Here is a 17,077-nt window from a genome sequence, read left to right as displayed (position 1 = left end):
TTTCCTGTCCCGGGATTACTCATAGTAAGAACACGGTTAGTTAGCTTGACTATAGTAATCATTTCACTATGTATATGTGTATCAAAACATCACGTCGTATCTCTTAAATCCTTACAATTTTTATTTTTAAAAAATACTCCGTTTCTTTATGGGAAGGTCTTATCTTCATCCACAGGTTGGACAGAGTCAAAGCAGTAGTCAAAAGTACAGTTTAAGAAGGCAGAGACCTTCAGGGTTCAGGAATATCGTGTGCAGGGGCTGTGGGAGACAGGTGCAGGGGTGAGGTGGGGCAAGCCCAGTCTCATGTTTCTTCACAACCTTTTCTTTAGCGTGGTGGTTTGGTTTCTCAAGATCTATGAGTAAATACTTGGACAAAAAGACAGCACTGAAGAAATACAAAATATATATGTTTCAGGAAGTCTATTCTAAAATCATATTTAGGAAAAAGAATTGAATTCTGTAATTATGCAAAGGAGCAGTCCCGCTAGAGAATCACCCAACTGACATCACTGACTGGAAACATATAATGCCCCATTCATGAAAGCTGAATTTTCTGGTGCACTTACCCTAAGCTGAGGTCTTTTATATCTCCATTTTGCAAAGAAAGGAATTGAGGGTCCAGGGACACACTGCTAATAAATGGCACATCAAGATTCAAACCCAGGCCCACCTAACCGGTCAGTGTGCTTAGACACTAAACAGTATTTGACGTACTAGGAAAAACAACTTCGTTTAAACCAGTGGTGAAGTCACTATTTTCTCCAGGGAAATCTGTATAAGAGCCCTTCTGAGGATTTTTCATAAAATGGTATCATGGTCATCATTTGTACATAGATATTTTGGACACAAACATCCTTACTCATTAATTCAACAAATGTTTACTGTGCACCAAAATCAAGCCATGATACTAGGTGTATGGAAGATGCAAATATTACTTCCTATAGGAATTTATAATCGAGCAAGGGAGAGGAAATAAAAGACAAAACAGAATTTGATGAGTACCACAGGAAAAATGAAAAAAATGTGTGATGGAGGTTAAAAATGGGAGAGATTATATGTCCTTTGGGAGCTGGGGAACTTTCGTGGAAACGATAGCAATTGGGAAAAGTAAAATAAATATAAAATTAATATAAAATAAAAAAATGAAAAACAGACGTCTAAATAAGGGGGATAAAACAACATGAGGGATTATTATCAAGATATCAGGACTCCTCCAGCTGACACCTTTCCTACCTTAAAATTATCAACGGTTTCCATGGATTTAGATCAATTGCTGTAATCATGGCTAAAAATTGCTGCGCGTATGGGCAGTGGTGCAGAGGTCATACTCAAAATAACGTCCCCTCTGAAAGGATGGGGAGCATTGGGATGGTCGTCTGTCACAAGACTGGTGCTCTACCGGAGCAGCGTGGCCACACCTCGCTGACTCACTTTTACTGATGTTTGTAATGTGTGTCAACACATTGCTATCTTTGTGCAGCCCTTATCAGACTGTGAACGACAAGAATACACCAAATAATAGTCTGTGAGTTGACCAATACTTCGACTTTTTTCGATAACGATAATGTCCTTTAAACTCTGGAGTTCGGAAGTGGCGCAAAATGTGGTTCTAATACAAACTAGCCTCCCTCACACTTGAATTTCTTTGGTTAAGTTTCTAGCCCAAATCAGACTCTAAAGACATCGCTGTAAAAAAAAAAAATTTTTTTTTCCCCTAGAGATTGAAACGACTCACCTCCCCTTGGACTACGAATCCCATCATGCAACGCTACCACACCCCCCCCGCGGGGGGCGGAGCCGTAGGGGGGCCGGCCACGGCAGCGGCGCGTGCATTCTGGGCGTTGTAGTCTGGGGCCCCAGCCGCCGCCGGGACGCCCCACGTGGTGCGTGTGGCGGCCGCTCTGGGCACCGGCTACCGCGCTCTGTCCGCGCAGCCCTCGGGGAGCGGGGCCCGGTGGGGGAGGCCGGCCGGCCGGCGCGGCGCGGGCCGCAGGGAGGGCCGAGCAGCCCGGGGCTTCGCGACGTTTTTGCGACAGCGCGGCCGTTTTCCGCGAGTCCCCTCCCTCCGCTCTCTGAGGAGGTACCGGCTGTTGTGCGGCGCTGCCTTTCTGTCTGAGTGGATGGGAGAGCGAGCGAGCGAGCGTGTGAGTGAGTGAGTGTGAACGTGTGTGAGCGCGGCGAGGCGCGAGCGCCCGAGGGGCAGTCCGCCGCGCCGTCCCGCTGCCCGCCGCGGGGGCCGAGCGCGCGGCCGGAGCGCAGGGTCCGGCGCCCCGGAGCCCGCGGGGACAAGGGCAGCGACCGCGCTCCCCGCCCCCAGCCCTCGTCCCTCACCCTTCTGCGCCCGGGGACCGCGCCGTCCCCCCCGGCCGGCCCCCGCCCCACCGCCCCCCTGGATGTCCCCGGCGCCCTCGCGGGGCCTCCTCCTGCCGCCGCGGCCGGGCCGGCGTTGCGGCCGCCGGGCGTAGAGCGGGCGGGTTCCCGGGGGCCGCGGCTGCCGGAGCCTCCCCGGTCCCCACCCCCGCCCCGCGGCGCCGCGACCCCGCTCCCCGGCCTCGCAGGCCGTGACAATGGACTATGACTTTAAAGTGAAGCTGAGCAGCGAGCGGGAGCGGGTCGAGGACCTGTTTGAATACGAGGGCTGCAAAGTTGGCCGAGGCACTTATGGTCACGTCTACAAAGCCAAGCGGAAGGATGGGTGAGTGTCGGCGTCGGGCGGGCGGCGGCGCCGGGCAGGTGGGCAGCCTCCCTCCGGCCTGGGTCCGGCCGGCCGGGCTCGGGGAGGAGCTGGTGCCGAGGGGGCCGGGCCCGCACGAGACCCGGCGAGCCGCTGCCTCTGTCTCTCCTGGCGCCGCTCGTCGGGCAAGGGAGCTGTGTACTTTTTTTTCAGGGGTTTCGGTATAGATTTTTAAAAAATTTCCTTATGAAAAAACGTCAGTTTAAATGATCTTTAAGGGGGGTCGATTTATTATGGGAAGCTTCTGGGGCTTTCCTCAACTGCCTCTGGACTGACATCCATCAGTCTGGAAGGGAAGCTGAGATCCTTTTCCCCCACCAGTTTGTGATTGATTTACGATCAAATTCGGATTTTATTTTGGGGAAAGAAATCAGCAAGTCAGTGTGGTTCTGAAGAGTTCCTTTTGGTGATCACCTGCCGCAGAAACGTAGTAGTTACTCTTTCGATATCATTAGCTGTGAGTTTTACCTAGAACAATGGGGGTTTGGTGCAGGGTGGGTGGTGAGGAAAAAGGCTGATGACAAATAGGGGAGTCTTGTTCAGGCCGTTCCCCCCAGATGTAGCAGCTGGCAATGAACTTTCAGTAATCTCTTTGCTTCAGATATTCTTCCCGAGAAATATTAAGTCTGTGACTGGTAACGCTCCCAATTTAGTTTCGGAAACCGGCAGGTGAAGTGTTCATTTTTCCTTTGTCACTAGGTGAATAGCTTGTGATATTGACAAAAGAGAAGGCATTTCTTAGTTGAGAGAATATAATTTATTAACTCCTGTTTTCCTCTTCTAAAAACGGATGTTGTCTTTGTCGCCTTTGACACTGTAGGAAACTGCTGGAAAGAGAACGTCAAAGCTTGTTATATAATCTTTAGATTTTATTATAAACAAAGTAGGTTTACTTGAACATCGCTGTTAGTTTGGTTAGCTGCTGTTTAACGTTTAAGATAATTGCTTTTTTCCCCCCAAATCACACAGGAGGTTATGTTCAGAACTATATTAGCACTAAAAAAATGAAACCATTCATAAAGCTGAATTTACCTGGGTTGGGGGGAAGCCATATTTATAAATACTTTAGTATTCTAAATATTGGTGAAGGAAGGATCTACCTATTCAACATTTTTTCTTAGATTTACTGAGATATCTTTCTAAAATAATTTAAAATGGACTCTAAGAGGAAGAAGATAGGAATTCTCATTAATTTGGAATGTGCATTTCAGTGCTTTTATATGCAGCAGTAAAGCAGTACTGGTATATGCAAAAGGTAGGGATTTGAAAACTTGATACTGTGGGTGCTGCATGTCTTTAAAAGTACTCTTTAGCAGAATGGATAGTCTGGTGACACTTGAGAAATCAGCTTCTGGAGATGTTGTTGACTCTGTTGTTTAATTATATTTCTCATTGAAGTATTACTCTGTAATAACGTACATATTTAAAAAGTTATCCTTGTTAACTTCCCATACAATATTTTTTAAAGGACTTACACCATCTCCCTGTCCCCCAATATTATGCAGTTTGGGGCATATTCATAAAATCCCTGATCCCATGAGATTAGACATTGTAATGCATTTGACCAGTCTGTCATCTTCTTTATAAAATTCTGGTGATCTTAATTTCTTTCTAATCTCTCTGAGAAAAACCAGATCTATTTTCATAAATTACCAATTTAAGCTAATAAAACATACAAATTTTATTAACTTTGAATTTACATTTTATGAAAAACTATAATATTGTTTATTAGCAAGAGGTACTTTTGACTACATTTTATATCTCATGGTCAAGTTTTAATTTAGGCTAAGAATAATTTTAGAAGATTAAATTATACAATTAAAATTAGCTGAATGTATAATATATGAACATTTCTTTGTCATTCATGATAACCAAAAAGTAGGTAGCATTGCATTTTGGAAAAATTAACTTTTTGTTTATAATTCTTTGGGCTTGTTTTCCAGTAACCTCTAATGATTTTGTATATAGGAAGAACTGTTTTTTAAAAAATGGATGAAATGTCGAGAGAGTTTTAAAATTACTTAAAACAGTTTTTGTGCTCCAGAGGGAATGTTTTTCGGCTTCTTATTAACCTCACTCTGGTAAAATGAAGCATTGTATTTATGAAGCTCTTTTGATCTTATGTCAGTGAAATGTAATTTAATGCATTTTAGTCCTGGTAAAATAAAATTTGTGGCTGTTTAATCTTTTATAAAAAGATGATCAAATAATTTGTTTCTAGTATTGATTTACTTTCAAATGAAATTATATATTCTGCAACTGGAATTTCAGAGAACTCTAGGAACCCAGACAATAACACCTTCAAAGAGAATACTGAGATTTACAATAAAATGAAATAAATTTCATTTAGATGTATTTGGCTCTTAAAATGAAGGTATCTAAATGTGTCCTTTCAGTTGTCCAGTGAGCATCATAGACATGAATAATTAGTAATGGAATTTAGGCCAGAGGAGTTAGCTGCTTAAATTATTGTTTTAGGAAATAAAACAGCTTGAAAGGTCATTTCTTTGATTTTAAGTATTAATAGTACTCTCCTGCTAGTATACTACACTTTTGGTAAACTCAGCATTTTAAGGAATGTGGGGAAGGTGGAATACTTTATTTGAGGCATGATTATATACATGGAAAGGGGGCTTTTTATAGTTGTGTTATTTTCAGATTCTAATAGAGTTAAAACATAAATGCACAGTAAATCTTGGGAATAATTCACTCTCGCTGTCACCATAAATGAGATAGTGTCCTTTGTGTCTGAACACCAAAAGGGTACTCAGTGGGAAGCAGGGGGATTCATTTTCTTTCTGAGTCAATTGCATTTCCTCTTTGCAGAATTTAGGCAACCAAACTTATCTTGTTTAAAGGAATGGAAAAGTGTGAGAACCAGAAAACAATTTGTGTTTTTAAATTCTAAATTCTCATTATTGGCACTGAACATTGTAGAATTTAAAAATTAATTTGGGGTAAGAGTTTGATTTCCAAAAAAGAAAAGCAAAAAGACTTTTCTTGAATAGGGTTCTTAGGCTGCTGTATTCTGTGTTCAAAAGAACAGATACTATATAATTGGGATTGTGTGTGTGTGAATGTGAGAGAGAGGGAGAGAGAGAGAGAGGGAGAGAGAGAGAGATACAGAAAACTTTTGTTGGGGCACTTTTGTAGACAGCACAGAGATTAGTAGGCAGTGGTAATGATAATAATAGCTAAGTTACTGAGTAAGTCTTAGGACCTGGGCAGAGCTCTTTACAGCCATCATCTGTTGAATCCTCACAAGTACCACAAGTCAGTTGTGTTTTTTCAGTTTTATAGTTGAGGAAACTGAAGTTTAAAAAGGTTAAGCAAATTTGTCCATGGTTACATGACTAATTAAATGTCAGAGCTGGAATTGGGGGATTACAGGCTGGTCTCTTACTCCACAGCCCAGGGTCTTAACCATTATGCTTCATATTAAGATAAATATAAACATAGACATGGGGATTTGGTGTTTTAGTGGGTCATTCAGAAAACATGAATGCCTTATCACAGAACTAGTCTTTTCAATTAACTGATACTTTTTTAGTATGTTTCTGAACAGCCCTAGTTTTTCTAGTGCTGCAAAAGTAAGTGTGTAGCTATGTGGTGTATACACACACACACACATATGTGTATGTCTGTGTGTGTGTGTGTGTGTGTGTGTGTGTGTGTGTGTGTGTGTATAGGACCAGACTCTAATAGGGCATGTTAGGATGTGAAAATTCTTCATCTAGTGCAAAGAATTCTAAGTTGGGGAGACTGGAGAACTGAGTTTGAGTTCAGACTCTGCCTCTGATCACCAGTATGACCTTGGGCAAATCATTTGCCCTTGTAGACCTTTGTTTCCTTATTTCTAAAATTACGGGGTTTGAGTTGGTCATTTTTAGGGCCTTCCTAGTATTATAATTTGAGGAAGTAAAAATATAAAATACTTTTGCAAGATCAGGTAAGCAACCACTAAGACAAAAATTTTACTTTAGACAGCAATACACATCCATGTTTCTTAGTCTCATGCATTAATGTGGGTTCTCATCAACTGCCAAAAAGAAAATAAGTAGCTTCCAAAGACTTGTCAGCTCCCTTACCAAACATGCCTTGTACCACTGTGGCATTCCCTCCTGTTTACATCTTAAGGTGTGGGATTTATGTGGCTGCTCCCATCCTGTGAACCATTCATTTGGTGGCTAGCACGAGGAACGCTTCTGATTTGATCTGCACTAGAGCTTTTAAGTCAGCTTTAATTCCTTAGCTGTGATCAGAATTTGGTTGGAAACCTTTATTTCCCCTGAAGGATTTGAATAGTTTTTCTTCCTGAATATTGCTGAACCCTGTATCTAGGTTCAGTTTGATTTAAGTATTCCTTTAGATGTCAGAAATGCCAAATACAACATGTAATAATCCCCATCAGTGGGGATTTTGCATGCCCAATAAGGAATATTCCTTATAACATTTAAAAAATGTGATGGAAAGGGACAAGCAGAATATTCACTATGCATTTCTTATCTACTTGCAGTTGAATTTATCTGCCTTAATACTCAGTGCATTCAGATCCACTGGGTAGGCCACTTTGAGGTTTCATGCTTAGATCCCATTTTTTTTTTTTCCTTTTTAAAATAATTAATTAATTAATTTTTGGCTGCGTTGGGTCTTTGTTGCTGCGCGCGGGCTTTCTCTAGTTGCGGCGAGCGGGGGCTGCTCTTCATTGCGGTGCGCGCACTTCTCCTTGCGGTGGCTTCTCTTGTTGCGGAGCACGGGCTCTAGCATATGGGCTTCAGTAGTTGTGGCTCGTGGGCTCAGTAGTTGTGGCTCACTGGCTCCGTAGTTGTGGCTCGCGGGCTCTAGAGTGCAGGCTCAATAGTTGTGGCGCACGGGCTTAGTTGCTCCGCGGCATGTGGGATCTTCCCAGACCAGGGATCGAACCCGTGTCCCCTGCATTGGCAGGTGGATTCTTAACCACTGCGCCACCAAGGAAGTCCCAGAGCCCATTTTCTTAGTAGCAAGACTGGCAAATTAATTCATTTTGGATTTGCTTATTTGATTATTTTACTGTTTCTTCTAACATTGGAAGAAATCCATTCCCTCATTCACTCAGTGAATATTTACTGGACCCTTCTATCTGCCAGGCACTGTACAAGGTATTGAGAATGCCAAGATGAATAAAATATTCCATTATTTCAGAAGACACCTACTGAGGAAACAAACGTAAATAAACTATAGCAATTTAATAAGCATTATGATAATTAATACAAGGTGCTATTGGAACACAGACATGGAAGCTCCCAACTGCTTAGGGTTTTCAGGATAAACCTCTCAGAGATGGCAGCACTTCGTTGACTCTTGAAGGACAGGGAAGAGCTCATCAGAAAGGGCATTTCTTTTTTTAACTTAGTTTCTTTTTTTAATTTTAATTTTAATTTTTTGGCCGTGCTGCAGGGCATGTGGGATCTTAGTTCCCCAACCGGGGATTGAACCCGTGTCCCCTGCATTGGAAGGGTGGAGTCTTAACCACTGTACTGCCAAGGAAGTCCCAGAAAGGGCATTTCAAGAGGAATAGGACAAAGGGTTTTTTTTTGTTGTGCTCTTAAAGACCCCAACAGATTTTGTGGGTCTGAATTATTTCTTCCTATGCCTTTGCTCACCGCACCTTTTCTGTTGCCGGCATCTTTGAGCTCCTGCTGTTTGTGTAGTGCTACATACATGTGCTACAGGTGTTCCATTGTACCCATTGGACATGATGAAGTTTCTGTGATTCAATATGGGGATACATTTATCAGCATGTACTGAGCACCTTAATTGTCTCTGTGGCAGTTTCCCATCACAAGAATGTTGGTGAATCAGGGTACAAGCAGCCTCTGAAATCCAACTGTCTGATTTAGGAATATCTCTCATATGTAAGACTGCCGTGGCAGAACAGTGGCTCTGGATAGCAGATGACTCTCCTTTGGCCTCACCTGCATGAGGAGTAGGGATCCAGAATTTTCTGTGCTGATGAGATGGTGGTGGCCAACAGGTCGGAGGGGAATTCCTCTTGTTGGGACTCTCAGTTGTGTGAGAAGATGGTAGGGAGGTGGCTTCCGGCAACTGAATTTCAGCTAGGAAATAGAAATAATGACAAATTATTAGAAGTTACTGTAGGTCATTTGCAAGCTTACCTACATTTTCAAAAATTAGTTCTCTTGGCAATTGTGTTCAGAATTATGATTTACAAACATTTGAAATATGATCCATATGTAAGTTGGGACTGTATATGCCAAATCAGTGTTGATAAATATGTATTCTTCCCTGTGGCTGGTGTCATCTTTTTTGTAGTGCCTTGTATTGTTGAATCCAACCCTCATTGTCTCTTTATGTTTTTATTCTTTTTCTGTTCTTAGTTGCTGCTAGAGAATGAAAATCCTACTGTTCTTACCTCTTTCAGAACAATTTGTAAATCCTTTCCTTCACAGCAGCTTAAGTAGGCCTTGGCCATCTCTTTGTTATTTAGAAACTACTGTGATATTTTTTGTCTTAAAATATCTGTTGTCACCTCAAGGCAGTTCTTGAAGTTGTCACTAGAAAGTGACTTTCACCCGTTAGTTTGATCTTAATACTTAAAGACCCTTAAGTTATCATTTTCTCAAGATTCTTTAGTATAGTGATTGTCAAAGTCACAAAACCAGTCCCTGCTGTAGTAGGCTGCTTTTACTGATAGAGTTATGCTTTGTCCTTCAGGTGTGTTGTCACAGAAAAAATGCTGAGAATCCCCTTTTTAAAATTGAGATATATCACATACCATAAAATTCACCCTTTTAAAGTGTGCAGTCTACTGACTTTTAGTGTATCCACAAGGCTATGCAATCATCACCACTACCTAATTCCAGAACATTTTTATCGTGTCAGAAGAAACCCCGTATCAATTGGTAGTCACTCCACATTCCCTCTTTTCCCAGCCCCTGGCAACCACTAATTTATTTTCTTTCTCTATAGATTTGCCTATTCTGAACATTTCATGTAAATAGAAATATATAGTATGTGGCCATTTGTCTTTTACTTAGCATAGTGTTTTCAGTGTTCATTCATGTTGTGCATGTGTCAGTGTTTCATTCCTTTTTATGGTTGAAAAATATTGCTTTGTATGGATAGACCACATTTTGTTTATCCATTTATCAGTTGGTGGACATCTAGGTTGTTTCTACTTATTGGCTGTTATGAATAGTGCTGCTATGAACCTTCATGCGCAAATTGTTGTGTAGATATATGTTTTTGGTTCTCTTAGGCAAATACCCAGAGTCATATGGTAACTCTATGTTTAGCTTTTTGAGAAACTGCCAAATTTTTGAAAGCAGCTGAGAACCACTTTTGAGTGGCTTTACCTTGACTTTGGTTTAGAACCATGATTTGTCCTCTGTTCACAAGACCTGGACACCTTAATTCCCAGGACACCTTATTAATCAGTAGCCCACCTTATTCCCAGGAAGTGTTCACACACTAGTCTATTGTGGCGATTCTGCAATACAGACTAATACAGCTGCTCCTCCTCCATCAAATCAGACCTCCTTCCGAGCTTGTTCTCAGGCAGCACCTTGTGCTGGGAGCAGTTTTCCGTCAGCTGAAATTGGTTCTAACATTTAGCTTCAGAAATCTTAACTACTTTATCTTAATATGCAACTCCAGTAATTCTCTCTTCACTCACCACCCTGCAAAACATAGTTCTTCATAGATATATTATGTAACTACATTAGTGTATATGTGGTTAATGTTTATATGTCCTTTGGGTCTTTCTGATGAAGGTTTATGGGTTAGATATTATGGATTTCCTCTAGGGCAGTAATTGTATTCCCCTTACTTCCTGGCATATTGCCAAATGTCCACAGGTATTTAATACTTTTTAATTTTTGGTGTACCTAAAATTGATATTTGAAAATTTTCCTTTTAAACTTGCTAAACTTAAAAACTTGAGCATATTTTGGAATAGAAAAGCAGCGCCTTGTGAAAATACCCTGAGAAGCAGTTTGATGGGCTGGCTAAATTGATACCAGGAACAGAATTAAACAAAAACAAAGGCCAAAGGCAGATGCAAGCTTTGTTAATTGACTGAACCAAATAGAAGTCCCAGGTATTTGAAAAATTGAGCCACTACAAAGAATAAAGTATTTTCTAAAGTATACCTTGTAAATGAATCAGTTTACATGGGGATCAGACCTATATTTCTAACCTTAAGGAAAATATAATTAGTCTCTGAACCAGAGTTGACATTTAGTTTTGTTTAAACTCTGTGGTTGTTTCATATTTGAAGTTTCCTTTTGTTATGTGAATAAAAAATTATATAGTTTAACAACTACTCAAGGTAACTCAGTTACTCCTCTCTCTAGACAAGCTCTTTAAAATCCATAACTTTATTATAGCCCATGAATTCTAACAAATAATCCTAAGGAGAGGAATTCTTCACATCTTGATGCCTACTCTGGGTGTTTCTGTACACCTGAATTTTATAGCTTGTCTAGAGAGCTAAGGGATTAAAAAAAAAAAAAAACCCAAACTTGTCAAACAGTGGTATTATGGTTTATATTAAGCAAGTCATTATTTTAGGGGAAAGAGGAGGTAGGTATTGAAAAATTATTTTTATGAGGCTTCTGTTTTAAGGAAAACCAATAAATCGTGCAAAATTTAAGCTCGTGTAGAATAAATACATTTGTTTGGAGTTTTTTCACTTTATGAAAGAAGCCCTTTAAGTAAGGGAGCTCTCCTAGCATACTTATCCTGTGACTCAGTTTGCCAAAAATTCAGTTTATACACATTTTCCAAGAAAATGTTAAGCACAGAGTAAGGAGTACTTACTTGTATTTGTTTTCTAGTGCTGACTTAACATTGAAGGTTCTTTTAAATGTAAAATTAAGTCATTTAAATATTTGATGTTCCTTTATAGTCTCTTTAGCTGTAATTTGGGGGGGCAAATATGTGTATTTACAGTTTATTTGGTCGCTGTTCATTGAATGTCTAATGTGCCAGGTTCTGTGCCAGGTATAGGTGATTCAGCAGTGAACAGGCCATAGTTGTAAGTCGTTAGGGAACTTAAAGACTTTGAGGGGCACAGGCAAGTAAACAGGTAATTACAATACAGTGGTATACAGCTGTGATGGAGAAAATGATTAATGAAATCTACTGTGACCTTATTTTTTTTCATTCAAGAATATTATGCGGGACTTCCCTGGCAGTCCAGTGGTTAAGATTTGCGCTTCCAATGGAGGGGGCGTGGCTTCGATCCCTGGTTGGGAAACTAAGATCCCACATGCTGCACAGCCAAAAAATAAATAAATAAATAAATAAATAGATCCATCGGATGGAGAATGTTGATATTTTTTTTAAAAAAAGCATATTCATCTTTCCATGTCAGTAAATATAGCTCTAAATCATCAGTTTTAATTATTGCATCACATTACACACACACACACACACACACACACACACACACACACACACAGTAGATATGTATCCAGTTAACCAGTTCTCTAGTGATAGATGAAATTTAAGTAGTCTCTAAATTTTAGCCATTGCAGTTAGGGAAGTACCTCCTAGAAAATATGACTACAGTTCTTCAACATAGTATCAAGCTCTTGCAGTGGAATTTTAGGATCAAAGATTGTATACTTTCAACAGCTGTATTTCTGTTATAAAATAAGATTGGATTATACAATTAGTAAACTCTCAGGATAAAAATGCAAACAGTGTAAGAATATGCAGGAAGATCATTGTCAGCCCCTCTTTGTATATATGCGTATGGGAGCAGATACATGTCTGGGTCGACTTTAAAATTTATTTTAATATTTCATTCATTTTGAGCAAATAATACATGAGTATGCAAAAAATGTAAATACACTGAGGAAGTGAAAACTTAAGTCTTCTCACCTCTGTCTCCTCCAGGCACTCATTTCTTCTTTCAGAGCTGTCCACTGATAACGTTTCTTGTGTGTGCTTTCCAGATTGTGGACACAAACATCTTTGGACTTTATGGTATTATTTTTCATGCATAACTTTTATTTTTATAAAGTCACATTTATCAGTGGTTGCTGGGTTATGTGTAAGAATTAGTTAGAAAGGACTTTATGTCATCATCTTTAAACACAAAATGTATGATGGCGTATACGTATATTTTGTTCCTTGCTTTTCTCAGTTCATATGTTTTAGAGACTGGTAACAGCACATGTAACGTAATTCATTTCATCAGCTCGTCATTCTTTTTTATGAACATAATGTAATATACATATCCAGTTGAAGGACATTTAGGTTGCTTTCATTTTTTTTTTATGCCCTTAAGCAGTACTGCAATAAATGTCCTTTATATCAGTCTTTCCACACAATATTCTCTCAGATGGAGATAGAACTTCGCAGGTACCCAGAAAGTTCCCCACAGGGATATTTGCTGTGGATGGTACCACTGGCAAGGAGCAAAGTCTTCATGAAGCAAGAGAAGCTCCCTTGCTATATCCACAGGGAGTTTTATCCCTCCTGGCTTCTCTCAAAAGTTCTAGAGACTGATCATCACGCCCAAGCACATGTTACTGGTAACGACCCAGTACATAACTGCTGGACTGCTGCAATGCAGGTCAGTTTCCCAGGAATGTCTCTTTTTTTTTTTTTTTGCGGTATGCGGGCCTCTCACTGTTCTGGCCTCTCCCGTTGTGGAGCACAGGCTCCGGACGCGCAGGCTCAGCGGCCATGGCTCACGGGCCTAGCCGCTCCGCGGCATGTGGGATTGTCCCAGACCGGGGCACGAACCCTTGTCCCCTGCATCAGCAGGCGGACTCTCAACCACTGCACCACCAGGGAAGCCCCCCAGGAATGTCTTTTTAACAGGCCTAGGCTTCAGGCTCTTTGGAGGTCCAATCTTATGTGCCATTTATACTCCCATCAAAACTCCCAAAACAAAACTTAATCTGGAAGGAAGAAATGGAAATAAATATAATAATGACATGCTTGAGTCCTGGGGGTAAATGCATTGTAAAGTTGGAATTGTTTATTCTTTTGGAAATTTTGCTTTAGGTTTTCTTTCCCCACATAGTCCTATGTATTTTAGATTACTGGTTGGCATAAAAAAATTGAGTCTTGTGGATACTTAAGATTACAGTCATTATTAAGTTTACATGTTATTTTATGTTCACTTTCATCAGATGATCTTTCTCTCTTGTTTCCTGTTGCTTGGCCTTGGTCATCCTTTCATTTCCTGACCAGCATTGACCTTCCTATACCCAGTCTTTTCCTTTTCTCCCCTTTTTGGCTTGCTTTTTCTGTTTGGTACTGATTTTGGCTTTGGCCTTGTTCCTTGTCACCAGTCTCAGTAGCATTCCCCTCTGGGCAGGCCTCCTTTTCTGCTGCCAATGGAATTTCTTGACTTTGTGTATTCAGCAGAGGGAATTATTTATGTAGGTAAGCAGGCAGCTGATTATCTACTAGACAGTTCTGATGTATTTTATTAATTTGGAAGAGACTTTTAAAAACAGTTTTAAGTACTGCTAAACATAACTCTTTCTTCATAGACATAATTTCTCCTCAACAGAAGTTGGAAAGTACTTACTCCTTATAGATAGATAAGAAGCTGAAAAAGTACGCAAACATTTAATCTTTTTATCTGAAAATCTATTTTAGTACACAAGAGTCCAGGGCTGCTTGAGAGTTTAAACCAGATACCCTGTAGCCAAAAGTTACTACTGTCCTGTTTTAGCCAAGACTAGCTGACCTGCAGAGCCCCTTTAGGCTTTTGACATGTGCTAGGCTTGGACATGCAGATGTGGAAAACATAAGGAAGTCTGTCAAAGTAGCACACACTTAACATATTTCATCTGATTCTCTTCCGGATTTTTTTTTGTGGGGGTGGGATGGGACTGTTCAGTTTCGGAAGGTGATTCAGCCTGATCTTCTTTAAGTACTTGAAGTTTTCATTGCAAGCAAAAAACACTAACCAAGTATACCACTTTTTAATCTTTATTTGACTTGGACCATGTAGTATTTGCTCTATTTCTGTTGCACTTTGTAAGAACTGGACTCACTGAGTTTAAGTATGCTTGCTGCTTTTAAATCAGAATGCAGTACAATTACATTTTTCCTTAGTGAGATTCTGTACTATGATTACCCTGGAAATGTTTTGGAATGTAAGATAACATTTGCCGCTAGTTATTCATTATTTATTTTAAAGTGTTTAAAAAGTAGTTTTGATTTAGTTGCAGTGTGTACTAAGTAGGGAAATTAAATACCAGTTGTCTTCATGGAGAAAATATTAGTAAAACCTTTCAAGAAGTTACACATTTATACTTCATAAGGTTTTTTAATAGCTTTATTGAGATATAATTCACATACCATACAGTTAAGTGTACAGTTCACCATCTTTTAGTGTATTCACAGAGTTGTGTGGCTGTCCCCACAGTTTAATTTTAGAATATTTTTATCCCCCCTAAAAGAAATCCGGTATCCATTAGCAGTCATTCCCCTTTCCCTCCAACCCTCCAGCCTTAAGCAACCACTAATCTGCTTTCTGCCTCTGGATTTGCGTGTTCTGAACATTTCATTTAAATGAAATCATATAATATGTGGTCTTTAGTGATCGGCTTCTTTCACTTAATATAATGTTTTCAAGGCTTATCCATGATTTAACATGTATCACATTTTGTTTAGTCATTCATCAGTTGTTGGATATTTGGGTCATTTCCACTTTTTGGTTATTATGAATAATGCTTCTGTGAACATTGGTGTACAAGTATCTGAGTCCCTGCTTTCCATTCCTTGGATATATACCTAGGAGTGGAATTGCTGGATCATATGGTAACTGAATGCTTAACTGTTGAGTAACCACCAAACTGCTTCCTCAGTGGCTGCACCATGTTACATTCCCACTACCAATGCCCAAGTGTTCCAATTTCTCCACATCTTTGCCAACACTGATCCCCCCCTTTTTTTTTTAATATAGCTGTCCTTACGGCTATTAAGTGGTATTGATTTGCATTTCCCTAATGATGAATGGTACTTATTGTATCATTCAGTATCAGTAAATACTTCTCATGTACTTACTGATCATTTGATTATCTTCTTGGAAAAACATATTTATATCCTTTGCTCATTTAAAAATTGAGTTATTTATCTTTTTTATTATTGAGTTATAGGAGTTCTTTCTGTACTCTGGGTACTAGACCCTTATCGGATAGATGATTTGCAAATGGCCAGTAAGCACGTGAAAAGATGCATCATCAGGGAAATGCAAATCAAAACTATGAGATATCACTTCATACCCGTTAGGATGGCTACTATTTAAAAAAAAAAAGTGTTGGCCACTTGTATGTCTTCTTTGGAAAACTGTCTGTTCAGGTCCTTTACCCATTTTTTAATCTGGTTGTTTGGTTTTTTGTTGAGTTTTAGTTCTCTGTATATTCTGGATACTAATTCCTTATAAGATATACAATTTACGAATATTTTCTCCCATTCTGTAGGTTGCCTTTTACTCTGTGCATATTGTCTTTTGACACATCAATGTGAAAAATTTTCATGAAGTCCAGTTTGTCTATTTTTTCTTTTATTTCCTGTGCCTTTGTTGTCATAATCCAAGAAATCATTGCTAAATCAAGGTTGTAAAGCTGTAGTTTGTAGTTTTAGTTCTTTAGGCCATGGATCCATTTTGAGTTAGTTAGCCAGATTTTCTTCTAGAAAGTTTGAACTAATTCATAATGAACAGGAGTAATGTTTGCCACTCCCTTGATCAGTGTTTTTATTATTTAATCTTTAAAATAATTTTCTTTTAATCTTTGTAAATTTGATAGGAGAGCTATGGAATCATGGTTTTATTTACATTTGTTTCATTAATATTTAAACTTACAGTTTCTTGTTTTTTCATTATTTAATTTCTTTGGTGAATTGCCTGATCATACTTTACCCATTTTCCTATAATATTTTTCTTAAATTTTTTTTTTTGTGAAGTACTTTGCTTCTTGGAATATTAAATTCTTTTATTCATGTTGTAAGTATTTCCAATTTTTCTTTCTCTATTTATGGTATTTTAATATGTAATCATCTGTCATTCTTTCTTTGCTTCTTTTTTTCGCCATAATATATTAATACTTTTCCACTTTTAAATACTGGTTTTAATTTTGTGATTGTAACATGGAAGATCCAACTTTATTATTTTTCTTTTAAATTTATTTATTTAATTAATTTATGTTTGGCTGTGTTGCATCTTCGTTGCTGCACCCGGGCTTTCTCTAGTTGCAGCGAGCGGAGGCTACTCTTCGTTGTGGTGTGAGGGCTTCTCACTGCAGTGGCTTCTTGTTGCAGAGCACGGGCTCTAGGCATGCGAACTTCAGTAGTTGTGGCATGTGGGCT

The 17,077-nt window shown here is 39.4% G+C and overlaps 1 protein-coding gene across 2 annotated transcripts in view; it reads left to right on the top strand.

Moving 5' to 3' along the window:
* The first annotated feature begins 2,552 nt into the window (after window positions 1-2,552).
* Window positions 2,553-17,077, top strand: part of CDK8 (cyclin dependent kinase 8) — a 96,781-nt gene continuing 82,256 nt past the window's right edge. For both annotated transcript variants that reach the window (XM_007471452.1, XM_007471453.1), the window contains exon 1: window positions 2,553-2,695. In XM_007471452.1, the coding sequence (XP_007471514.1) occupies window positions 2,568-2,695 (128 nt within the window). In that variant the 5' untranslated portion in view covers window positions 2,553-2,567. The remainder of the gene's footprint in view (window positions 2,696-17,077) is intronic.

The sequence above is a fragment of the Lipotes vexillifer genome, unplaced genomic scaffold (assembly GCF_000442215.2).
Source record: "Lipotes vexillifer unplaced genomic scaffold, Lipotes_vexillifer_v1.1 scaffold543, whole genome shotgun sequence".
NCBI classification, from domain to species: Eukaryota; Metazoa; Chordata; class Mammalia; order Artiodactyla; family Lipotidae; genus Lipotes; species Lipotes vexillifer.
Note: the sequence above shows the minus strand (reverse complement) of the source record. Positions and strands in the feature narration are given on the sequence as shown.